Here is a 27,574-nt window from a genome sequence, read left to right on the forward strand (position 1 = left end):
AAAGTGTTTAGCTGCTCCCGTGAAGACACCATATCCTGAGCCATTCTAGAGGAACCACTGCACTCAGAGCAGCGGGTAAGAACTCTCTCCCACTACCCTACGCCTCAGAGCTAACACTGGGAGCCTGGGGCTCTCAGGACCCATCAGCTACCCAAACCCCACCCCTCTGGAATACCACTCCCCTTCTGCTCCTCTCTTGGTCATTCTGGCTGGGGCAGATACCTAGCTGGTCTGCTCCTGTGAAGACACCATATCCTGAGCTATCCTAGAGGAACCAGTGCACTCAGCAGAGAAGGAACCACTGCAGTCAGAGCAGCAGGATTTCATGATCCCAGAGGTGGCCTGAGTCTTAGAAGTTATTCTACCTAGGAGCTCAGGATCATAGGATCACAGAGATAACTGGACTCTGAGGAGTTCTGACACAAGCAAGATAACTGGAAAGACAGGCTCCAGTCAGAGACAGTGAGTACAGGTAGCACTAGAGTTAACCAGATGGCAAAAGGCAAGCACAAGAACATAAGCAACAGAAACCAAAGTTACTTGGCATCATCAGAACCCAGTTCTCTGACAATAGCAAGTCTTGGACACCCCATCACACCGGAAAAAGCAGGATTCAGAATTAAAATAATTTCTCATAATGATGATAAAGGACTTTAAGAAGGGCATAAATAACTCCTCAAAGAATTACAGGATAACACAGGTAAACAGGTAAAAGCCCTTAAAGAAGAAATACAAAAGTCCCTTAAAGAACTGCAAGAAAACCAAACTGGTGAAAGAATTAAATAAAATCATCCAGGATCTAAAAATGGAAATAGAAACGATAAAAAAAATCTCAAAGGGAGTCTACCCTGGAGATAGAAAACTTAGGAAAGAAATCAGGAGCTGTACATGCAAGCATTACCAACAGAATACAAGAGATAGAAGAGAGAATGTCATATGCAGAAGACACCATGGAAAACACGAACACAACTGTCAAAGAAAATGCAAAATGCAAAAAGCTCCTAACCCAACATGTCCTGGAAATCCAGGACACAATGAGAAGACCAAACCTAAGGATAATACGTATAGATGAGAGTGAAGATTCCCAATTTAAAGGACCAGTAAACATCTTCAAAAAAAATTATAGAGGAAAAATTTCCTAACCTAAAGAAAGAGATTCCATGAACATATAAGAAGCCTACAGAACTCCAAATAGCCTAGACCAGAAAACAAATTCCTCCCATCACATAATAATCGAAACATAAAATGCATAGAGCAAAGAAAGAACATTAAAAATAGTAAAAGAAAAAGGTAAAGTAACATATAAAGGCAGACCTATCAGAATTACACCAGACATCTCACCAGAGACTATAAAAGCCAGAAGATCCTGGACAGGTGTCATAAAGACTCTAGGAGAACAAAAATGCCAGCCCTGACTACTATATCCAGCAAAACTCTCAATTACCAAAGATGGAGAAACCAAGATATTCCACGACAAAACCAAATTTACACAATATCTTCCCACAAATCTAGCACCTTGAAGGATAATTGATGGAAAACTCCAACACAAGAAGGAAAACTACAACGTAGAAAAAGCAAGAAAGTAATCCTCTAACAACCCTAAAAGAAGATAGCTACATGTTGTGACCCGTACTCTGCCTCAACGCTTTGGGGCTAAGTGCTCTGGTCAAGAGAGAGAGAGTGGGGCTCTTGGGGCAGGAGACGCAAAGAATGGAGACAAGACAGGGTGTGATCAAGTCTCTCCTATTATCAAGTCTCTCCTCTTGAAGGGAATTCTGAGGTATTTTTATACACAAGCAGGAGAACACAGGTGAAAACACTTTACCATGTGCACCATACATCGGAGGTCACTAAACAGCAAAACAAGCTATGTGGGATAAACAATATATTTATCAGAGTGTGCTTCAGCTGTTATAGGCTTTTGACAACCAAGTCTTTCATCAGGGTATATGGTTCCAGATGGCTGCAAAGTTGATCTAGCCGCTTTCTACTAAAGTCGGCTCCCAACAGCTACACAAACATAATTCCCGCTCTAATAACAAAAATAACAGGAAGCAACAACCATTTTTCCTTAATATCTCTTAAAATCAATGGACTCAATTCCCCAATAAAAAGACGTAGACTATCAGACTGGTACATAAACAGGTCCCAGAATTTTGCTGCATACAGGAAACTCATTTCAGTGACAAAGACAGACACTACCTCAGAGAAAAAGGATAGAAAACAATTTTCCAAGTAAATGCTTCTAGGAAACAAGCTGGAGTAGCCATTTTAATATCAAATAAAATCGACTTTCAACCAAAAATAATAAAAAAAGATAAGGAAGGACACTTCATACTTATCAGAGGAAAAATCTACCAAGATGAACTCTCAATTCTGAACATCTAGGCTCCAAATGCAAGGGCACCCACATACATAAAAGAAACTTTACTAAAGCTCAGAGCACACATTGCATCTTACACAATAATAGTGGGGGATTTCAACACACCACTCTCAGCAATGGACAGATCATGGAAACAGAAACTAAACAGAGAGATAGTGAAATTAACAGAAGTTATGAACCAAATGGATTTAACAGATATCTATAGAACATTTCATCCTAAAACAAAAGAATATACCTTTTTTTCAGCACCTCATGGTACCTTCTCCAAAATAGACCATATAATCAGTCACAAAACAGGCCTCAACAGATACAAAAAGATTGAAATTGTCCATTGCATTCTATCAGATCACCATGGACTAAGGCTGGTCTTCAACAATGACAAAAACAATGGAAAGCCCACATACATGTGGAAACTCATCAACGCTCTACTCAATGATGACTTGGTCAAGAAAGAAATAAAAAAAGAAATTAAAGACTTTTTAGAATTTAATGAAAATGAGTACACATCATACCAAAACTTGTGGGACTCCATGAAAGCAGTACTAAGAAGAAAACTCATAGCTCTAAGTGCCTACAAAAAGAAACTGGAGAGAGCATACACAAACAACCTGACAGCAAACCTGAAATCGTTAGAACACAAAGAAGCAAATATACCCAAGAGGAGTAGATGGCAGGAAATAATCAACCTCAGGGCTGAAATTAACCAAGTAGAAACAACAACAACAAAAAACTATACAAAATATCAAAACTAGCTCCTACACAAAACTAGGAGCTGGTTCTTTAAGAAAATCAACAAGATAGATAAACCCTTAGCCAGACTAACCAGAGGGCACAGAGACAGTATCCAAATTAATAAAATGAGAACTGAAAAGGGGAAACATAACTACAGAAACTGAGGAAATTAAAAAAAATCATCACATCCTACTACAAAAGCCTATACTCAACAAAACTGGAAAATCTGAATGAAATGGACAACTTTTTAGACAGATACCAGGTACCAAAGTTAAATCAGGAACAGATAAACCATCTAAACAGTCTCATAACCCCTAAAGAAATAGAAGCAGTCATTAAAAGTCTCCCTACCAAAAAATGCCCAGGACCAGATGGTTTTAGTGCAGAATTCTATCAGACCTTCAAGGAAGACCTAATACCAATTCTCTTCAAACTATTCCACAGAATAGAAACAGAAGGAACACTACCCAATTCATTCTATGAAGCTACAATTACGCTTATACCTAAACCTCACAAAGACCCAACAAAGAAAGAGAACTACAGACCAATCTCACTAATGAATATTGATGCAAAAATACTCAATAAAACTCTCTCAAACTGAATCTAAGAACACATCAAAACAATTATCCATCATGATCAAGTAGGCTTTATCCCAGAAATGCAGGGATGATTCAATATACGGAAATCCATCAATGTAATCCACTACATAAACAAACTGAAAACCTCATGATCATATCACTAGATGCTTAGAAAACATTTGACAAAATTCAACATCCCTTCATGGTAAAAGTCTCGGAAAGATCAGGAATTCAAGGCCCATACCTAAACATAGTAAAAGCAATATACAGCAAGCTAGTAGCCAACATCAAACTAAATGGAGAGAAACTTGAAGCAATCTCACTAAAATCAGGCATTAGACAAGGCTGTCCACTCTCACCCTACCTATTCAATGTAGTACTGGAAGTTTTAGCCAGAGCAATTAGACAACAAAAGGAAGTCAAAGAGATACAAATAGAAAAGGAAGATGTCAAAATTTCACTATTTGCAGATGATGTAATAGTATCCTTAAGTGACCCTAAAACTTGTACCAGAGAACTCCTAAACCTGATAAACAACTTCAGCAAAGTGGCTGGTTATAAAATCAACTCAAACAAATCAGTAGCCTTCCTCTACTCAAAGGATAAACAGGCTGAGAAAGAAATTAGGGAAATGACACCCTTCACAATAGTCACAAATAATAAAAAATACCTTGGTGTGAATCTAGCCAAGCTAGTGAAAGATATGTATGACAAGAACTTCACGTCTCTGAAGAAAGAAATCGAAGATCTCAGAAGATGGAAAGATCTCTCATGCTCATACATTGGCAGGATTAATATAGTAAAAATGGCCATCTTACTAAAAGCAATCTACAGATTCAATGCAATTTCCATCAAAATTCCAAATCAATTCTTCATAGAGATAGAAAAAACAATTTGCAAATTCATTTGGAATAACAAAAATCCAGGATAGCGAATAGTATTTTCCACAATAAAAGAACTTCTGGGAGAATCACCATCCTTGATCTCAAGCTGTACTACAGAGCAATAGTGATAAAAACAGTGTGGTATTGCTATAGAGACAGGCAGGAAGATCAATGGAATATAATTGAAGATCCAGAAATGAACCCACACACCTATGGTCACTTGATCTTTAACAAAGGAGGTAAAACTGTGTTGGGAGCCGACTTTTAGCAGAAAGCGGCTATCAGCTTTGCAGGCATCTTGAGCCATATACCCTGACATGAGACTTGTATTACAATAGCCTACAACAGCTGAGCACACTCTGATAATCTTGGTTTAGATACCTTGGGTGTGTGATATTAAAGGTGTGTGAGATTAAAGATGTGTGACTTAAGAGTGTGACTTAGAGATCAGATTTAGAGACAAGACCTGAGGGCATGATTAAAGGTGTGACTTAGAGGCATGGCTTAGAAGTGAGACATATAAAGGCGAGAGGCAGACAGAAGAGAGATCAGAGAATCAGACACTAGAGAATCAGACTCTAGAGAGACTCAGACACAAGAGAGAATCAGACACTTTAGAGAGTAGAGAACAATTTGGAGTAACAGAAATTCAGACACTAGGAGTAGGAATAGACATTAGACACTCGGAAGGGAACAACGAGGAGTACAACTAGGAACTAGGAACTAGGAACTCAAGACTTGGGACTTGGACTAGGAAGAGAGACTGAAGAATAAATGGGATTGAATCACACTCTGTCTGGTCTCCATTCTTCGAGTCCATCCTCACTCTCTCTCTTGCTGAACCCTGACCCGCAGACTGGAGTAGCAGCTTGACACGGGAAACAGTGGCTGCCAAGCGTGGAGTGGAGAGGGCTGCAGCATTTTTGGCCGCCCAAAGTGGGGCAGCTCGGTCCTCAACATTTTTGGCCCCCAAACATGGGCCCAGTGCGGGTCCCAACAAAACTGTCCAGTGGGAAAATAACAGCATTTTCAAAAAATAGTGCTGGTTCAACTGGAGGTCAACATGTAGAAGAATGCAAATCAATCTATTCTTATCTCCTTGTACAAAGCTCAAGTTTAAGTGGATAAAGGACCTTCACATAAAACCAGATACTCTGAAACTAATAGAAAAGAAGGTGGGGAAGAACCTTGAAATCTTTGGCACAGGGGAAAATTCCTGAACAGAACACCAATGGTTTATGCTCTAAGATCAAGAATTGACAAATGGGACTTCATAAAATTGCAAAGTTTCTGTAAGGCAAAGGACACGCTCAATAGGACAAAATGGCAAGCAACAGATTGGGAAAAGATCCTAGATCCAATAGAGGGCTAATATCCAAGATATACAAAGAACTCAAGAAATTAGACTCCAGACAACCAAATAACCCTATTAAAAATGGGGTACAGAGCTAAACAGAATTCTCAACTGAGGAAACTCGAATAGCTGCGAAGCACCTAAAGAAATGTTCAATATCCTTAGTAATCAGGGAAATGCAAATCAAAACAACCCTGAGATTCCAAGTTACACCAGCCAGAATGGCTAAGATCAAAAACTCAGGTGATCGAAGACGCTGGCAAGGATGTGGAGAAAGAGGAACACTCCTCCATTGGTGGGATTGGAAGCTGGTACAATCACTCTGGAAATCAGTCTGGCGGTTCCTCAGAAAATTGAACATAGCATTACCTGAGGACCCAGTTATACCATTCCTGGACATACCCAGAAGATGCTTCAACATATAACAAGGAAACATGCTCCACTATGTTCATAGTAGCCTTATTTATAATATCCAGAAGCTGGAAAGAACCCAGATGTCCTTCAACAGAGGAATGGATACAGAAAATGTGGTACATTTATACAATGGAATATTACTCAGCTATTAAAAACAATGAATTCGAGAAATTCTTAGGTAAATGGCTGGAACTAGAAAATATCATCTTGAGTGAGGTAACCCAATCACAAAAGAACACACATGGTATGCACTCACTGATAAGTAGATATTAGCCCCAAAACTTGCAATATCCAAGACACAACTCACAGACCACATGAAGCTCATGAAGAAGGAAGACTAAAGTGTGAGTGCTTTTGACCTTCTTAAAAGGAGTAACAAAATACTCATGGGAGCAAATATGGAGACAAAGATTGGGACAGAATCTGAAGGAGGGGCTGTCCAGAAACTGCTCCACCTGGGTATCCATCCCTTGTGCAGTCACCAAAGGTAGACACTGATGTGGATGCCAGGAAGTGCATGCTGATATAGCTGATATAGCCTGATATAGCTGTCTCTTTAGGGGTCTGCCAGAGCCTGAAATATACAGAAGTGGATGCTCACAGCTAACCATTGAGCTTATCATGGGGTTCCCAATGGAGGATTTAGAGAGAAGACTGAAAGAGCTGAAAGGGTTTGTGGACCCATGGTTAGAGCAGCAATACCAACCAACCAGAGCTCCCAGGGTCTAAACCACAAGCCTGGGAGCACGTAAGGAGGGACCCATCGTCCCAGCTGTACATGTAGGGGAGGATGACATTGTCAGGCATAGGTGGGTGAGGAAGCCCTCGGTCCTGTGAAGGCTGGACGCTCCAGTGTGAGGGGGAAATCGTGGGTGGAAAGGTGGGAGTGGGATGGTGGGTGGGGGCATATCCTCATAGAAGCAGAAGGAGAGGGTATGGCATAGGGGGTTCCTGGGTGGGTGAGAAATGGGGAAAGGGGGATTACATCTGCAATGTAAATAAAATATCAAAAAAAAAAAAAAAAAAAAAAAGAAAAGAAAAAGAAAAAGGAAAAAGGAAAAAGAAAGTGTTTTAATCAGCATTTATCCCTGGAGCTACTTTGTGTCACCTGGCCTCTTGTTTTTCTTCTGACTCTTTCCATGTCTATTCTCTATTATAATGAAATGTATGTCAGAAATCATGAAAACTTAACTTTTATGCTAAGTCTATGAAATGTTTTCCCTACTCCTTATCAATAGTCAAGCAAATAAATGGTCAAAGACCTTCACAGTCTGACTCTTCCCTAGATCTGCCTTCCTAAAGTTTCACTTGCTTGAAACTTTTAGATGGTAGGACACATTTCTCTAACATCATGTATTTCTCAAGAATTTAGAAATGCCAGGTAGGTATTGGGCATGGCCCTAATCCCATAGACTGATGTATATTGACTGATGTACACATTGTAAATTTGTCTCAGGAGGAAAATTAGTAGAAAGTGCAGGAGAAGTAATATAAGGCAGACAAAACAGTGTAATTTAGAAATGTTCAAGTAAATAACAGAATTTCAAAGGTTTCCTAGTCTTGTCTATTGGTACGATAAGCTTGAAACATAAATAAAGACTGTATTTATTTTGGTTTCTGTTAAACATATGTTTTACATTGATACATTTACCAGTTTTTTCTGCTTATATCTTATTCTTCACTTTAAGGAGTTAATTTTTTAACTTGTTAACATAAAGTACTATTTGAAGAAGAACAGCCTTTGATGTGGACGATGACTGACTTTTATCTTGACACTATGTAATCCCTATCCCATCTTTAAAGCCTTTTCACCTGCAATAATTAGTTCTTTGAGCAAATTTAAATTTAGCATTTTAGTGTTTAGATAAGCTATAGGACCCATTGCTCAATATTGAAGAGTATTATTTATCATGACAGAAACATTCAAAGGACTTCTAGTAAAATGATATCTTTGACATCTAAAAAATGTTTATCATTGTGTATGTGCTAGAAATTTCTTAGTACCAGTGAACATATCTGTTCTAGTTCTGTTTCTGTGACAAATACTGTGACCAAAAGCATTCTGGGGGGAGAAAGAGTTATTTGGTTTACATTTCCAGGTCACAGTCCATCGTTGTTGGAAATCAGGTTCAAGAATCTATAGGCTTAACCAGAGAGGAATTCTACTTATTGGCTTTGTCTCTGGCATGTATGATGAGCTATCTTTCTTATAAAGTCTAGTCGCATCTGCTTAGAGAAGGTGCTGCACAAAGTGGACTGAGCCCCCCTACATCAGTCATAAATGGAGACACGCTCTTATGGACATAAGGCAATGTGATCTAGGAAATGCTTCTATTGATATTTCCTCTTCCTAGGTGATTCTAGGTTGGATAATATTGCTAATAAAATTCTAATCAGCCCCCTTAGCATTCAGACCCTGTAGCATTTCTAAGTCCCATGTTAGTTACTGGAAACAGCATTTTTTTTAAAAACAGAACTAGCTGACTTTAAATCTGGACCAGAGAAAGTACAGAATGAAGCTGTAATGTTCAGAGGTTTCAAAAAATAGGTAGTCCTTAGAAATAGCAGAGAGAAGGTCAGTAACAGAAACTAGCGCCTACTCAAAGTGGCTCATAACACTTTGGGAACTTTTGGAAGCAAAATAAATAAATAGATTACAGATTAAAACTAATAGAAGAAAGCAATTCCTGGATTCTATCTTGAGATCCAGAATTGTTAATGGAAAAGTAGAAGTCCAGATCACATGTGAACAGAATGAGAAAATGGCAAAAGAATCATTTTTTAAACAGCAAAGGTATCATATGTATTTAGCACAAGATTAATTTTCAATGGTCGCTAAAATTGGATAGGCAAAGTATAATGAACGCAAGACAGCTTCACAGCTGCCCGATATTCTCTAGAAGTATAATTGCAGCACTCATTTTGTTTTGAGTTTTGAGAGAATGTTTTACCCTGTATCTCTGGTGGGCCTGGAACTCACAATGTAGTTGAAGTTAGCTTTAAATTCAAGGCAATAATGTCTCAGCTAGGAAGAAGTCATGAGTTACAGGAGTGATGGCAAAGAGTGGATAGAAAGCATGAGTGACTACCACAAGATAATTATTAGTTCCGTAGAGAAACATAATACTTTCTGATGATTAAAAACGGTGGCATCACTTGACAGTAATAATGAAAGGTAATTGTATCATTTGACCTCTTTAGATAACAAGTACCATATTGTATACAGGGGACAGACCAAAGGAAGTAACCAGAGTCACTAACTCATACTTTACTCTTAGATACTTTTATGTTTCATTTCTGTGAAGAAAAACAGGACTTTTTTGTGTGTGTGAGACAGGTTTGTTATTACTGACAACAAACCTAGTAAATTTGTAAGAAATGGGGACGTAAAATGAATCAAGTCATTCAAATTTTGATGTTATAAAATCATATGGAAGCAAATCAGCAGTTTCAATGGTATGTACTTTACAGCAAACCTTGATTTTACCTTATGCTATACCATTGGGTCAAATAACGTACCTCCCTGGGCTCAAAGTCAGGTATATGTGAACATGCTGTTCCATTCCTATAGTCTTCCAATAAGTCACAAGTGCTTAAACGATCCAGGGCATAAGCCATAAGATACACAGCTTGTTTGACATTGTTTGAAATTCTTAGCTGAGATGTATCCAGGTAAGTATTTTTCAGATCCTCCAGCTTCTCCTCTCCAGTGCAGAGCTGATCAGACATGTCATATAATCTGTCTTCTTTACCAGTCATATTCACTCTGTGGTCCACATTGTAAGGCACACTGCTGTTGGGCCAGGTACAGTTAAAAGCAGTTTGCCAGAATTCAATGGTCAAGACATCCTTTGGATCCTTGCTAGGGTGGACATCATAAAGAAATTCTTTTAATCCTGGTATAACACTTCTTGGTATTGCAAATCCAATAGTTCCACCAAAATAGGGAAAATACTCAGGCTTTGCAATGAGAGCTGAGGTAATCCAGGCTTCACTGGCTATCCATGTCCTGTCAGTTATGTTATGATGAATCACTTCCAGCACAAACGGACTGAGATCAATATCAGTTGTAAAAAGCACAATGACTTTGGCAGTGGAAGTCTTTACTGCCTTAACAGCTTTTTGCATTTTCTCATTGGAGTAGACTTTTGGAATGGTTTCAGAGAAAGCAACACAGAGGTTGGCACTCTCCATTTTTTCCCTAAAGGATTTTACTCCATATTTTCCATAATCATCATCAGCTGCAATAGCACCTACCCAGACCCAACCAAAGTGTTTGATAAGAGTCACCATGGCCTCAGACTGGATCTTATCACTGGGTATTGAGCGATAAAAAGATGGAAACTGGAATTTGTCACTAAGAATTGCGCAGGAAGAAGTATAGCCTACCTAAAATAAAAAAATATTTACAGTTACTAGGAAGCAGGAGACAACTCTTCAATATCTTCAGAATACTGAGAGGGAAGGGGCTGATCAATCCTTTCTTTGCCCTTTCTGCAGACAATGACTTTCTACTTGTTGGATCAGGGATGCCAATTGTTAAGATGACATTCAATATCACTGCTTTTCATGGATGAGACCATGGCAGTGTCAGGAAGGTAACTTATATTTTCCTTCACATTCCTTGACATTGTTGACTCCCCTGAGTGAGGATATTCAGTCTTTTCATCAGTTTTAGCATCTCATGTGCAGAGATGATGGGCTGAGCCCAAGACTCAATCTGCTAAGTAGCCCGAATTTGTCTCCTATGTGCTCTCCTGGTCTCACTCCTGCTCCCTTACTTACATTCTGTTCTTTCTTCCCTCTTTTAATTTTCTGCTGAATATGTATGTCCTAAAACTTGACTTGAGAGAGATGATAGAATGGATGACTACAACCAGAAGCCTAAACACTATTTTCCCACAAGGTTACCAGAAACTTTCTTTTTAAAGTACATAGCCAGATAAATGAAAAGCATGCCTTCCTCTCTTGCTCAGTAGTCCTCCTTTGTACTTAGCATTAGCATGTCTTCATTAGGCATGAAGATCAGGTGAGCACGTATTACTGACATTCTTTCATGTATCTTTGTTGTACTGTACTTTCCATTTGCTGACCAGCCCCCCACCCCAAACATGTTATTTTCTCTTCCATCCAATCTCATGTACTAAGGCATAACTTCCAGTGTGATGGTCTATAACTCTTGATCTCCAATTTATTCCTTCATGGATACTGCATTATTTCTGTGTCGTCTTTTCCTCTTTCCCTTTTCCTGTTCTTATTCCACTGGCTAATGTTTGTATTCTTCTTTCTAATCACACAAAAAAGCAGCTTCATGGAAAGTATTATGTAGGAAGAAACCTCTTTAAGAAGAAATGATATCAGATTTCTGAGGCTTGGTGAATTATTTATCATATAAAACCTTGTTACTTGTACCCCCTGAGTTTTTGTTTACCCTACAAGAAAATTAAAATAATGATAAGCTATGTTTTTAAATATAAAGGCATTAAACAGAAGATTTAAGAATTTTTCTAGATTTACTAAAATATGAAAAAATGTATCAAGAAGTTCTAGGCTGTGCTTCAGTTCATTAGAGATTACTGAAAGGTAGAGGTCATAGCAGATGCACTTTGAATGAGGTACATGAAGCCCGTCACTAACATATATGCCAACTTATCTGCCTTTAAATTAAATACTATATTGGGCTGGGGTTGTGGGTCATTAATGTAGCATTTGTCTACAAAAAACAAGTTCCTGGATTTTATCTTGAGTATCACAAGAGAAAAGGAAAGAAAGAAAGGGGGGAAGAGAGAGAGAGAGAGAGAGAGAGAGAGAGAGAGAGAGAGAGAGAGAGAGAATAAAAGAGAAGAAAGAAGAGAGAGTGGAGAATGGAGGAAGAGAGGTGAGTAAAATACTTCCACTAAGTCATAAGTACCAATAATCTTTTCATCATTCATATCAACACATCCTGACCCTTTAATAACACTGCCTTTGAAATAATTCTAGATTCCTTTATTTTCCTAATAATTCTTGTATTGAAACATGCTACTCTCTTTAGGTTTAAAATAACTGACTAAGTTAGCTAATGTGAAATTCCTAGGCCCATCAGCATGTCAGTGTGATGATTTTGCTCATAATTCACAAGCATCAGCAGAGACCCACAGAAAACCCTGTGCTTTAGTGCAGCCCCCAGTCAACCACCAAGTATTTATGGATGACCTTTACTCTGCTCCACACAGTGCACAAAGCATGGTGACTAGCAGGATGCTAATATCCTCATCACTACACCACCGATAATCAATGCAAGCATGATGCGCCAGGAGATCACAAGTCACTCTAAATAGGCCATAGTGTGCACTACTTGAGTTTGGTGGAACAGAGTAACTGGGAGAACCTGGGCTCATTTCATGTTGTAGGTTAATTCATCTTCTCTGGACCACACTGTTATTTGCAATAATAATTTCTACATGCTGTTTGTATTTTTCTCTCTCCCTTTTTCTGTTCTCTCTCTCTCTCTCTCTCTCTCTCTCTCTCTCTCTCTCTCTCTCTCTCTCTCTCTTTCTTTCTTTCCTTCTCCTTTTTTTCTTTTTTCTTTCTTTTTTTTTGAGCAGATTTTCTGTGTGTAACAGCCCTGACTGTCTTGGAATTCACTTTGTAGACCAGGCTGACTTAGAAGTCACAGAGATTTACCTGCCTCCACCTCCAAAGTTCTGTAACAAAGGCCTGTGCCACCCCTCCTGGTACAGTGTTTGTAAATTTTTCTAAGTACATAGCACACTCTTCCAAGTTACCTGAGGCATGTAATACAACCCCAGAATTCTTGCAGCAGCAACTGACAAGGATGAACCTCCTGATCCAATAATTCCTACTAGATATTTTCCAGTGCTGTTTCTAAAATTGGGCTTGTTTTCTTCCTGTCCTGTAAGAAATGTCAAAGCAGTCTCCATTGATTTGGCAACAGAGAAACAGGTGTCGAAGATCTGATAGCCCAGAGTGTGGTTGGGCAAAATATCCTTTCTCTCATTAATCTCCTTGATGGTGTGGATCATGGTTTTCATCCAGCGGAAACCCCGGAAATTAAACCTGGAAAGAAAAAGCATTTGTGAACCAGTGGCCACTAAGGGGGTTAGGAAAAGGGGAAGATTTTTAGGGAAGAATCTTCAGTTAAGTGAGTGATTACAGCATTTGCTGAAGCAGCAGCAGGTACCTCAGTTTTCTGTACGTGTCAAATGTTCACAAATGACAGTACAATATTAAAAGATTCAAATATTAGTCATAGTCTGTCCTTATAAGTGACAGGTTTACATTTTCTTAACATATATGTCTCTTATATGCTACAATATTTTGAAGTTTCTGGTTATTTCTTTTTCAAAATTGTTCTTCTAGTCATAATTCTCTTAACCAAATGCACCTAGGTATCCTTTCGGACAGACTTTCTCACTTCACTGGAGGTCTCTAGGGACATTCTTGGCTTATTTTCCACTTAATATTTGTTATGACAACAAAAAGAACTTTAATACATTAAGTACTTATGGCAGATGTTATTAAAATCAGCATGTAAATTTCTGTATCTTAATTACCACATGCATCTTACTGTTGAGAGACCTTTAACTGAAGTTTTCTTCTTGCTGTTCTCATGTAAAAACATAAATGTGAGCCTCTTATTTTTTCTGCATCCATTTAAAAGGGACATATTTTCTCTGTAGCCATCACTATAATGTTTTCAAGGCCTTCTACATGAAACAACACCAGCGCCTCCTCTTCTAGCCCCCTTTTTTCTTCTGAATTCTAATAATAATTTAACAAAACTTGTGCAAAGCAGTTATTTAAGTGACTGTTCTCTTGCTATCAAGAGCACTTGGGTTGCAGATTGCTACCATGCCAAACTTTTTTTTGTGTGGCCCTAGGACCTCTGACTCAGGTCCTCTTTCTTGCAAGGCAAGATCTTTACCAAATGAGCTATGTCCCCATATCAGTCTATTTAATTTTTGCTTTGGTTTAGTTTTGGTTTTCATTTACTATGCAGCTGTTGAGTTTCTCTGGTGTTATATAGTATAAACACAGTAATAAAAAACCTGTTTTCAGTGTCCTTACCCAGAAAATGTTGATCTATGTATGGAAAAACAAAAATAATCAAGCAACGTGATTAAAACAAACAGTAATGGGAATAGATTTATGAGCAGTGAAATTTAAAGAGCCTGCAGCCTAGACTATAACAGCTACACCAAGGCTTGCAGGATGACAGAAAGACGGGAACAGGGCTACAGACAGCTGGTGCGAAGCTACAACTAGAGAAAGTTCCTCCAACTAGAAAAACAATGAAGGACTGAAGAGATAAGTATTTATGAGAGAAGATTGTGGATGGTAACACAATTAAGGAAAGGCAGAAAACAGAAGAGACTAGAACATAAAAGACTTTACCACCCTGTTACTTAGTTTCCAAGTTCACACTGATGGCATTATACTTCAAAATAAGTACAGCAGTGTCCTTTAAAGTAAGATAGAATTTCATTTTAAGAGCTAGAAAAATACCCACCTGATTTGAGCCTGTAAGCCCACATTTAAATTAGCCTAAGATTTAATTAGTTCTTCCCAAAGGAAAAAACAATCTACCCCAAACTGAGTTATTTACAATACTGGAAAAACCAGAATCATCGTTGATATCCAGGGGTGGCTTATAAGCTGTATGGGAATATTTTCTATTATTAAAAACCGTTTACCAGGTAAATGATACAATAGTGTGGATAGAACAGGCATTGAAATGGGTAGTAGGCATCTTCCTATGATTAAAACTGCATAGAAGGGATGGGGGCCACTTAAAAATTAATGAGAAAAACATCTCAATGTAAATAAGTAAGTATTGGGGAGAATTTTCTTCATTCATTGGTTTTTGTTAAGTTTTGCGCAGAACTATTATGTACTATGTACACAGTCATAAATTTATTCCCCAGGAGACTCAAAATTGGATATGAAAAAGAAAAAGAAAATGCTTTGTGATAGCAGTGAGATTGTAGGCAATTTATTTGCTTTCTCTTACTTTCTGGCATTCTTTTTATATCTAAACTCCCCACGTATCTCTCTCTGTGTATGTAAGATATATATATATATATATATATATATATATATATATATATTAACAGACATCTGTTCTATCCCAATTTTGTCTTTCTCACAAAAGATTTCTATGTTTGAGCATTAGGAATTCCATTTTTTTGGACATGATATCTTCCATGAGACAGCAGTAGGGACAGAAGTTTTCCTTCAACTCAGAATCCTATCATGAACATTTCCTCAGACACAAAGCAGGATTCCCAGACTGCACACTTGAACAATTAACAGTGAGGCTGCAGCACACTGTGCAGCATCTGTTTGAGCATTCTCAAACCTCAGTGTCTACACACACCAACTGAGGTCTTCTGAGTGTATAGATTCTCTTCTGCAGAAGTGGTAGGGCAACCCCTGTTTCTACATGTCTAACAAGCTTTTAGATACTGCTGCTGGTGGTCAACAGAGAACACTCTTAGGAGTAACTTTTGGAGAACCAACCACAGAAAACCTCTCCCGCTATAAACTTTGACAAAGTCAGAGAAAGCCAGATTTGAAGAACTTGAACTGGAATCCAGGCTCCATGCTAACCAATCTTTTCAGACCACATGAAAAAAGAAAAAAAAAAAAAAAAGATTTCTCAATGACTTACCCCTCACACATGGCTGATACGGGTTCTTCGTCAGAGTTATTTGTTGGGATGGTTCTAGAGTGAATAGGAAATAGTCCTCCAATAACCATAGAATGGTTTTCAGCTTCTACATATCCAGTCAAATTAAATTTTCGCAGCAACCTGCATGTCACATTCTGTTCCCCATATTGAGCATATAATTCAACCCACAAAAATACAGTTAATCCCAGAATCAAGCATTTCTTTCTGCTAGCCATTTTCATGTGGTGAGCTTGAGGGTAATGAATGTGTGGAGGTGACACAGGTTTTAAGGAAGCACCTTGATCGAGTGTTGGATTGTGTGTGTGTCTAACCTGCTTGCTGCTCCTGACTAAATAATTTCATGTTGTAGACACAGATGTCAAAATCAGTTGCAATTTATGGATCTGGAATAGGAGCTGAGCAATCCTCTGAGAGGAAGCACCTGGATATTCTGCATGCCTTGCAGTGATAAATAATGGCAGAATCATGGGATTCAGGTTGAAAGTTATTTTAAGCTGTAGAAACTGTCCCCTCTTGTTTGACATTGTCAGGTTTATCAAGTGTCACTTCAGCCAACTCTGTGGTCCTCTTTACCCCAAAGAAGAAGAAGAAAGGTATTATGCTTTATCATAAAGTATCAAAAGAGGCATTGGCAGGCTGAACTTTGTCTTCCAGGTACAGAAACAACTGAATGAAAAACTGTAAGAGCTGGAATACAAGACTTCACCTTAAATCTGTGTTCTGCCATTTTTATTAGTATATTTGTAAGATAGTCACACAGTTTCTGTACCACATTAACCCTACAATGGCTAAATTACCTTAGAAAAATCCTGTATATTTCCAGGACTTTGTGCATGCCAGGCAAGCATTCAACCATGGAGACATATCTCCACCTATTGCTAGGTGGTCCCTTGCTTGCTAGGCCTCAGAGACATTTTTTTTTTTGTCTCCAAATCAATTTATCATGATTCCCAGTCTCACAGTCATCCCTCATTGCTCATTCTAAAACATTCCCCTTCCCACGCTTAGAATAAAGTTCATAAAGTATAGTCAGAATAAAATTCAGCACAAGTTTCTGGATCATAGAAAATGTGTGGAACATTTGGTGACATGGTTTTGCTTCTAAGAACATTTTAAGGAACTAGAAGATATCTAAAACAGCATTGATGTGTCAGTTTTACTTAGAACATTAAAATTTATAATAAACCAAAATCACTACAAAGGGAATTTGGAATCAGCTATAATCTAGTCACCTGATGGGCTACAAGGGTCCTGCAGATCATATTCCTGAAAGCATTCGCTGACCAAAGCTAAACCCAATACACTTCAAGAAAATAACAAGATAACAAAGAAACACTTACAATTACATCCCAAATTTTGGATATTTACTAGTATTTTATAGTTCTTTACCTCTCTAATATCTTTAATAGGCTAAAAGAGAGTCACCGTGAGCAAGAAGGCAAAAGAAGGCATGGGATGATCCTTTTCTTTAATGATTTAACAGCCAATCATCTTTGTGTTTCCATATTCATGTCCAGCTACAATCAATGATTACATAATGCACTAGATGTCCATATTCTGTGCAAGGTTTTAACTTTTTGTATTTTTCTATATTATCTCATTAACTATGAGGACATGGCTTCTATTTCATTTTTTTGTCTTTTGGGGGGTTTTAATTGTGTTTTTTAAAGTTCTACAATACTTAGAATTCTTTAATTTAAAATAAAATCTTTGTATGAGACCCAGTATACAATGAATATAGAACAATAAAATAATACAAATTAAAGATAAAATATAAAGAAATGAAAGAAAGTCTAAATGAGACCCATAAACATTTATTTTTTATGAAAATCTCTTGGTAGAGGTCTCCAGTCCCCTAATAACCTCACAGTGTCTTAGACAATGGACTGGAGTACTATCTTTCTTTTAAAAAAAACCTTTTGATAAGTTTATTAAAACCAAATTCTATGTATAATAACAATTCCAGAATAAATTTGCATTCATATTAACTAATATAATTTTAAAATGTTTGAGATAACCTACAAAAAGAATTCATTACATTCTCAAAATTACTTATTTTCCTCAATCTGCTTTTATACCATTTTAATTACATGCAAGTATTAAGGTAAGTTCTAGGTTGAAGAACTAGCAATACTGTAGATGCAAATAGTCAAGGAACAAACAAGACAATAAACACAAATAGTCAAAGAACAAGCAAGGCAATAAAAAAAGTCCCGTGATCACTCCCATGATCACTGTTTCTAAGGGCTTATCAGGATGACCAAAATATCTGAGCCAACTTCCCTGTCCTAGCCCAAAGTTCTTTTCATGTCTGAAGCCTACTTTCTTGTTCTAGCCTAAAATTTAGATTCTTGCCTGAAATTACTTCTTTGTTCTAGTCTAAGATTTAGATTCCTGTCTAAAATTATTTCTTTGTTCTAGCCTAATGTCAGATTCCTGCCTGAAGCCCATTTCCTCGCCTTTGGCCAATGTTAGATTCTTGCCAAGCAGCCCCAAAAGCTCTTCACATCTCCTCCTTTTTTATTTTATAAACAAGACTGATCCTGTCTTAGGTCATTCTGACAAGAATACCTTCCTTACCCATCATGGAATATGCAGGTGGTAAGGCTCTGTGCAGAAGAATCTTACCTGTCCTTGGCTCGTCAGCCTGTTAAATTAATAACTCTGTCTGGGGGTCCATTTTCAGTTTCAAGCCATGTACTTTGGCTGCCAACATGTTGACATCATTAAAGACAAGCTTTCACATGGTGGGCAGGAATAAAATTATACGCAGGACAAAAAGAGCTAGCATGATCAAGTTATATATGCCATCCTTGAAATTTGACCAAAATGGAAATACTGACCTCAGGCCATGAATAATTTTATCAGCAGTATCTGCCACACCAAAGCTCAGCAGAGCAACATTGTTTAAATTCATAATCTCACTATGCAAAGTTAAAACATCCAGAAAGGTATCAGAATTATATGGCTTCTATTTCTATAATGAATAAAAATATACTACTGAAATAAATTCCTTCTCATTTTAAAAACAATTCTTTCACATACTCTTTAACTCCCAACATGCATATGTTTTCCACATGATATCATTATAATCACCAGTAACCCTGGCTACACCTTACTATGGTGCACATTGACAACCTTCACCTCATCCTCATTGTAAGATTTCTTAGTTGTTGGTTAAGCATAGTCCATCTCCCACTAACTCCAAAGGAAGGATCTTATTTCTAACTCACTGGTGAACTAGGAGACCAACCCACCTTTATAAGTCACCTTGCAGTGACACTCCTGCCTTGATCAATTGCTATTGGTATGCCAAGTGTCTATAGAGTTTTCATTTTTCAAAATGTGTGTGTCTCATATAATCTCTTTTGTATTTTCAGAATTTTGCTGACCAGTCTAAGAGAAAAGTCTGATTCTCAGGGGCTCTTTCCACACATGGTCTTTAGAGTTTGGCTTCATCTAATAAAATGTCTCACTGGTTAGAGACCACTCCCCAGTGCTAACAGCATGAGAATCCCTACTGAGCTTCTCAGTCCACAACCTTTCCAGAATGCCTTGGAATGATGTCTCACTCAAGCTTGGCCTCCCTTTCTTCCCTGAGGACAGCTGTTTTGAGATAATTACCACTTGGTTGCCAAGGATACCTCTAGGCAAATTATGTTTATCACCCACAGTGACTTGTCCTAATCCTCGCAGGAAATGGTGTTCTAGAGACCATAAAATTATTAGGATATATTATTTTAAGTTTTATTGTTATTTTAAAACTAGTATTTTATAATTTAAAGTGGTATCTTCATCCCTTAGTGTTTCTCACATCATAAATTAGATGCAAATTGAGGAGACTTGTGATTTGTGTAGCAGCATTTGTTATCCAGTTTGGGACCCTTCAGAATACTGGTCTATTTCTGTCAGGGGCACAGTGAATGAATCCTCCAAATGCCATAGAAGTCAACAAAGATTAAGCAAAGGTGACAAAAGGCCACCTCTGTTCTTTCACTGTGAGGGGTCTTGTGAAATGCTCTTCTATGGGAGCTCAATGCCTCATGTCAAGCACACCACCTCAGGTGACTGTTTTGGTTTTCTTTTCATAAATGAGCAGACATGTGTTCTCATGACAAATTCAAACTCAGATAGGGATACAAACACCTCTTTTAGTCCTATAAAAAGAAAGAACATGAGTCAAGTCTGGGAGCTTAGATTCTAGCTCTAGTCCCTTCACTAGTTGGCTCTCTTTTCCTCTCTTAGGATCCCTGCCCTCCCTTCTTTTACTCTGAGTGCCTTAAATTCTCTGGTTGTGGGTACATATTTACAGAGTCAATCTCAATGCCATACCAACATGAACAATGCCAGAGTTAGCAGTGGGAAACTTGTTTTGTTGTCTATCAAGGTGAGATTGTTTCTCTCATAGCATTTGAACTTAGGTTTAAGAATCCCTGACTCGGGCAAATGATGCCATATATATGTTGATACAAGCAACCATGATGTTTAATTGCATGTAAAAACACTCAGCCTCCTGGGTCTAAGATGAGACTCCATTGTCCCTTGCTGTGTTTCATCCTTGCAGATCTCTAAGGACACTGGCAATAGTCAGTCTGTCCTCTAGGAATAGGGACAGATTCTGTCCAGACTTGTTTTTGCCTGTAAGCAAGGAGAACACCTGAGCCCACCATACTCTCCTAAACATAGATAAAGAATTTTCAAAGGTTGTTTCAATTTAGGGAAACCTAAAAGCGAGTGCCTAAATAGATCCTTTACTACTACTGGTACTAGAAGATACTCTGCACACTATCCAGGGGAAAGAGGTAAACACCAATCCAGCTACAAACACTTCTATCTACAGTAGTGACCTGCCTGCATGATATTCTAGTGAAACAGTGGCCCAAACATTTTGGGAGTAACCAAGCACTCTATGGTGGTATTTAGGGTCTATTCCATGAAGTGGAACCAATTCCTGACACTGCTTGGGTGGTCAAGAACCTGAGACTCGATGGGGGAAGATCACCTGTTCTGCCAAAGGAATGTAGGTGTAAAAAGATTTCTATTGAGACTCCGCTATACCCATAGATTAATCTCTCACTCATAGAGATTCCTCCTGAAATCTCATGGGAAGTCAGACAGTGACCCACAACTGGAAAATGTGCAGAAAGTGAGAGACTTTGGAACACTCAGTCCTAAATGTGATGTTTCCAAGAAACCCCTCTCCTTAGGGATATGGGAAGTATGTGGACAATGAGGCACAAAAATTGTAAGAGCCATTACATGGCTCTTACATGGGGATGTAAGACACCCAGGAAACAGCGCCTTGATCATTTTGAAGGGTCCAGTGATACCTTCACAGTTTTCTTTATAGAGAGTAGCAGAGAGGGCTGCTTCACAGAACATAACCTAAATGAGAAGGACTGGGTCAGGTTTTGGGTTTCCAGCCACTAAGTTAAGCCAAAGAAGCAACTCCTAAGAGCTTCTAGGAAACAGCTCAGCTAGCACTTTGGCCTTAATTCAGAGGAGCCGAGTTACATTTATGGTTTTCAGACCCATATCAGAGAAAGTAGATAGAAAGTAACTAGAAAGGTTTTTATACTGGCAAACAAACAGTAAGGCACTGATGAATGGCAAACACACTAAAATGTGAGCATAGGGCTGAAATAACCTGGAAATTGTAAAGTAGGGATAATTATAAATGTCTCAAGGAAACAGTTGCTGATCAAATGCTTTCTACCTTTTTCTTTTCTTTTTGAATTTTCGTTTTCTTTTTTCTTTGGTTTGGTTTGGGCTTTTGATACAGAGTTTCTCTGTGTAGCCCTGGCTGTCCAGGAACTCACTCTGTGGCTCAGGTTGGCATTGAAAAGTCCCCCCTGCACCCCCCTCTCTCTGTAATTTAAAGACAGGTTGTCAGTGTACAAACTCACAGAGATCTTCCTATGTCTGCCTTTGGAGGGCTAGAAATAAAGGTGGCTTACATTTTCCTTAAGAAGTATGTATGAAAATGATCTGTAGGCTATTTCCAAGTCAGTAAAGTACATTAAAGTACTTTAAAACCATTTTTAATCCAATGTTTAGTGATCCTAAGGATATATTATTTTTATAGCAATAGGTGGGAAGTTGCAATGAAAGAAGCTAAGTAATGAAATATCTGCACACAGAAAGGCTTAGGTGTAAGAATTCGGGGGAGGGGGATGACTGCTTTCTAAACTCTCTGAGCACAGCACAAGATGGACTTTTTCTTCAACAGCTTTTCAAGGACTTTCTTTTGTTTTTACATGTCTGATGATGGTTTGTATAGATGCCTTGTTCACATTTTTTTGCAGTGCTCGAGCTACTGCACATATCATATTATAATCTCTGGTATAGTTAATAGTTTTGTGTGTCTTTAGATGCAGTTTATACCCCAAACTGATCACTTAGATGTTAAGAATACAAATGAATAAATGAATGAATGAATGAATGAATGAATGAATAAGTAAATAAAATTCATGAGAAGAGGTGATATGCAATCAAATGTTCTGCTGAATGGCATGAATTTAAAAAAGAATGATAGGTAGTAAGTCCCAACACCACACATAAAATTTGTATGGAAGGGAACATCAGTGTTCCCCTGTGAGTTTAAAGTGTATGAATTGATAGTTGGATCTGTAATGGCATTCCTTATCTCCATCACAGGGAAAAACATGACCAGGGATTTCTGGATGACAGAAATCTAAGGCTCAGAAGGAATTTCTAATGTGAGGATGGACATTCTGGTCAATATTTCCTGTTCAATTTGTCTTTAGGGGTTGCATATATTTGCTGTTCAGAGCACGATGTAGAGAAAACAGGTGTCCAGCCTGTGTTCCAGATGTGACTTCTAACATGTGTGTCATGCACTGTTACAAAGCATTCAATAATATTCCTGATTCCGGAAGGCTCAGATATCTATTCCCACACCTGCTCCATTGCTTCAGCTTTGCAGGCTCCAGTTCTGTGACTGGCCAGTGTGTCAGCATTGAATTTATTTTGGAGAGAACAGCTTCATTCACCTTAAAAAGCTATTCCTATTCTTTGAAGTCTATTTCAAAGTCATGCTTATGTTCTCTCAATGGCTGTGTTGAGTGAATCAATGTTACACATGACTACCTTCAACCAAATACTCTTCTTTAGAAAGAAATCCAATGTAGGAGAATTTTGGTACAGGAATAAAGTTGATGAGACAGTCATAGAAATTCAACCTGCACTCTGTAATTATTTTCTTCAACTGTTTCACTCATCTAAACTGTGTGTGAGAAAGCTCACCATGAAAAGCCAGTTTGAACATGTTGATGTCCAACAGAAGCGTAATTTCTTTATCCTTCAAGATGTTTTGTCAGTTCCCCCATCAGGTTCCATGAGCTCAGTCTGATGGTTGGTTCCAAGTATCTGCCTATGCATTGGTCAGTTGCTGGCCTGACTTCCCCAGGAAATGCCACACTTGGTTCCTGTCCACAAGCTCCTCTTGACCATGGCAACAGTGTTGGGTTGGTGTCTGCAGACATGATGTATCCTCAGGTGGGGCCGTTCCCCGGTTGGCCCTTCTTTCACTCTCTGTTCCATTTTTTTTTTTTTTGTCCCTGTTCTTCCTTTAGACAGAAACATGTCTGTGTTAAAAAAAATTGAGATGGGTGGGTGGCTCCATGCCTAGACAGGGGCCGTGCCTATCTACTGGAGATGGTCTCCACAAGTTCTATCTCACCTTTCTCTGCCAATTACAGCTAAAGCCAATCCCATTGGGTCCTGGGAGCATCACATTTCTCTTGTGACTGGGACCCACCAGTGGCTATCCCCAGTTCTTCATCCTCCCCCACCTATTTTTATTCAATTTTCTGACCCTCTGTACCTCTCTCAAGTCTCATTCTGATACTGCCCCCTTATTTCCTCCTTCTCCTTTCTCCCTCCCATGTCCTCACGATTGTCCTGTTCCACCCTCAGTGAAGGACTGAAGCGTCCATCCCCTGATCTTCCTTCCTTCTGTGCTCCATATGGTCTGTAGGTTGTATCATATGCATTGTGAGCTTTTGGATTAATATCCACTTACTGAGTACACACCATGCGAGTTCTTTGGTATCTGGATTACCTCACTCAGGACGATATTTTCTAGTTCCAACCATTTGCCTCTGAATTTCATAAAGTCATTGTTTTGAGTCACTGAGTAATACTCCATTGTGTATATGTACCACATTTTCTGTATCCATTCTTCTGTTGAAGGACATCTGGATTGTTTCCAACTTCTGGTTATTATAAATAAGGCTGCTATGAACATAGTGGAACATGTGTCCTTGTTATATGTTGGAGCATCTTTTGGATATATGCCCAGGAGTGGTATAGCTGGGTCCTCAGGTAGTGCTATGTTGAATTTTCTGAGGAACCACCAGACTGATTTCCAGAGTGGTTCTACCAGCTCGCAATCCTACCTCCAATGGAGGAGTGTTTTTCTATCTCTACATCCTTGCCAGCATGTGCTGTCACCTGCAATTTTGATCTTAGCCATTTTGAAAGGTGTGAGGTGGAGTCTCAGGGTCATTTTGATTTGCATTTCCTTGAACACTTCTTTAAGTGTTTCTCAACCATTTGAGATTCCTCAGTTGAGAATTTTCTGTTTAGCTCTGTACCCCACTTTGTAATAGGGTTATTTGATTCTCTGGAGTCTGCTTTCTTGAGTTCTTTTTATATTTTGTATATTAGCCCTCTATCAGATGTAGGGGTGGTAAATAATCTTTTCCCAATCTGTGGGTTGCTGTTTTGTCCTATTGATAGTGTACCTTGCTTAACAGAAGCTTTTTAATTTTATGAGGTCTCATTTATCAATTGTTACTCTTAAAGTATACGCCATTGGTGTTCTGTTCAAGAAGTTTTCCCCTGTGCCCAAGTATTCGAGGCTCTTCCCCACTTTCTCTCCTATTAGATTCAGTGTTTCTGGTTTTATGTGGAGGTTCTTGATCCATTCGGACTTGAGCTTCCTTGCAAGGAGATAGGTATGGATTAATTTGTATTCTACATGCAACCTCCAGTTGAATTCAACACCATTTGTTGAAAATGCTATTTTTCCCCCACTGAATATTTTTAGCTTCTTTGTCAAAGATCAAGTGACCATAGGTGTGTGGGTTTATTTCTGGGTCTTCAGTTCTATTCCATTGATCTACTTACCTGTTTCTGTGCTAATACCATGCAAGGTTTTTTTTTTTTTTCCACCATTGCTCTATAGTATAGCTTGAGGTCAGGGATAGTGATTCACCCCAGAAATTTTTTCATTGTTGATAATAGTTTTTTGCTATCCTTGGTTTTTTGTTATTCCAAATGAATTTGAGTATTGCTCTTTCTAACTCTATGAAGAATTGAGTTGGAATTTTGATGGGGATTGCATTGAATCTGTCAATTGCTTTTGGTAAGATGGCCATTTTTACTATATTAATCTTGCCACTTCATAAGCATGGGAGATTTTCCCATCTTCTGAGATCTTCTTCAATTTCTTCAGAGACTTGAAGTTCTTGTCATACAGATCTTTCACTTGTTTGGTTAGATTCACAACTGTTGTGGCCCGAGCTGCCCCACACTTGGGGCCAAAAATGTCGAGGACTGCTCTATGAATGTTGGAACCCGCACTGCCAAAAGCCTTGGAGGATAAACTGTTAGAGCCCGCACTGCCCCAAGCTGCTCCAGTCCTGTGTCGGGGTTTAGCAAGAGAGAGAGTGAGGACGGTCGCGAAGAATGGAGACCAGAGTGTGATTCAATCCCATTTATTCTTCAGTCTTTCTTCTTCTCTCCAAGTCCCTAGTTCCAAGTCCCTAGTTCCAAGTCCCTAGTTCCTAGCACCTAATCCTAGTTCCAGTTGCTAGTCTCTTTCCCAGTTCCAAGTTCTTTCTCCAAGTGCTAAGTGCCTAATCCTAGTTGCCTGTCTAGAGTCTCAAGTGCCTACTACTTAATTCCAAGTTCTTCCTCCAAGTGCCAAGTGCCTAATACCTAAAAATAATCTCTTCTGTCTGCCTCTCGCCTTTTATATATCTCACTTCTAAGCCACACCTTTAAGTCATGCCTTTAAGTCATGCCCTTAGGTCTTATCTCTAAGTCACACCTTAAGTCACACCCTTAAGTCTCTGCTCTAAATCACACCTTTAAGTCTCACACACCCAAGGGAAGATCCTGGGTATCTAAAACAAGATGTCATCAGAGTGTGCTCAGCTGTTGTAGGCTATTGTAATCAAGTCTCTTGTCAGGGTATATGGCTCAAGATGGCTGCAAGGATGATAGCTGCCTTCTGTTGGCTCCTCACACACAAGGTATTTTATGTTATTTGTGACTATTGTGAAGTGTGTTGCTTCTCTATTTTCTATCTCATCCCTTTTATCCTATGAGTAGAGGAGGGCTACTGATTTGTTTGAGTTAATTTTATAACTAGCCACTTTGCTGAAGTTGTTTATCAGCTGATGGAGCTCTCTGGTATAATTTTTTTGGAGTCACTTATATATACTATCATATCAGCTGCAAATAGTGATAACTTGATGTCCTCCTTCCCATTATGTATCTCTTTGATCTCCATTTGTTATCTAGTTGCTCTGGCTAGAACTTTGAGTACTCTGTTGAATAGGTAGGGAGAGAGTGGGCAGCCTTGTCTAGTCTCTGATTTTATGGGATGGCTTTGAGTTTGTTCCCATTTAGTTTGATGTTGGCTATTGGTTTGCTGTATATTGCTTTTATTATACTTAGGTATGCACCTTGAATTCTTGATCTCTGCAATACTTTTAACGTTAATGGGTGTTGTATTTTGTCAAAGGCTTTTTCTGCATCTAATGAGATGATCGTGTGTTTTTTTTCCTTTAAGCTTACTTACATATTGGATTACATTGATGGATTTCCATATATTGAACCATCCCTGCATCCTTGGGATGAAGCCTACTTGATCATGTTGAATGATCATTTTGATATATTCTTAGATTCAATTTGTGAGAATTTTATTGAGTATTTTTGCATTGATATTTACAAGGAAAATTGGTCTGTAATTCTCTTTCTTTGTTGGGTATTTTTGTGGTTTCAATATCATTGTGGCTTCATAGAAAGAATTAGTGTTCTTTCTGTTTCTATTTTTTGGGATAGTTTCAAGAGAATTGGTATTAGATCTTTTTTGAAGGTCTGAGAATTTTGCACTAAAACCATCTGATGGTGAGCTCTTTTTAGTTGGGAGGCTTTTAATGACTGCCTCTATTTCCTTTGGGGGTTATGGGGCTGTTTAGATGATTTATCTGATCCTGATTTAACTTTGTTACCTGGTGTCTCTCTAGAAAATCATCCATTTCATTCATGATAGTCTTTTGTAGTAGGATCTGATTGTTTTTTTAATTTCCTCAGTTTCTGTTGTTATGTTTCCCCTTTTCAGTTCTCATTTTATTAATTTGGATACTGTCTCTGTGCCCTCTGGTAAGTCTGGCTAAGGATTTATCTATCTTGTTGATTTTCTCAAAGAACCAACTCCTGGTTTTGTGGATATTGTATAGTGTTTTGTTGTTGTTGTTGTTTCTACTTGGTTGATTTTAG

General features: G+C 38.4%; 1 protein-coding gene across 3 annotated transcripts in view; it reads right to left on the minus strand.

Annotated features, from left to right (window-relative positions):
* Nucleotides 1-16,260, minus strand: part of LOC117707502 (vomeronasal type-2 receptor 1-like) — a 31,265-nt gene extending 15,005 nt beyond the window's left edge. The window contains exons 1-4 of one of the 3 annotated variants that reach the window (XM_076932474.1): nucleotides 16,019-16,260; nucleotides 13,113-13,404; nucleotides 9,897-10,734; nucleotides 6,345-6,373 (exon numbers count right to left, since the gene is read on the minus strand). In XM_076932474.1, the coding sequence (XP_076788589.1) occupies nucleotides 6,345-6,373; nucleotides 9,897-10,734; nucleotides 13,113-13,404; nucleotides 16,019-16,260 (1,401 nt within the window). Of the gene's footprint in view, nucleotides 1-6,344; nucleotides 6,374-9,864; nucleotides 10,735-13,112; nucleotides 13,405-16,018 lie in introns of all 3 variants that reach the window. The other 2 variants (XM_034500895.2, XM_076932475.1) reach the window with 2 other exon arrangements.
* Between the last annotated feature and the right edge of the window lie 11,314 nt (nucleotides 16,261-27,574).

Source organism: Arvicanthis niloticus, chromosome 4 (genome assembly GCF_011762505.2).
Source record: "Arvicanthis niloticus isolate mArvNil1 chromosome 4, mArvNil1.pat.X, whole genome shotgun sequence".
NCBI lineage: Eukaryota > Metazoa > Chordata > Mammalia > Rodentia > Muridae > Arvicanthis > Arvicanthis niloticus.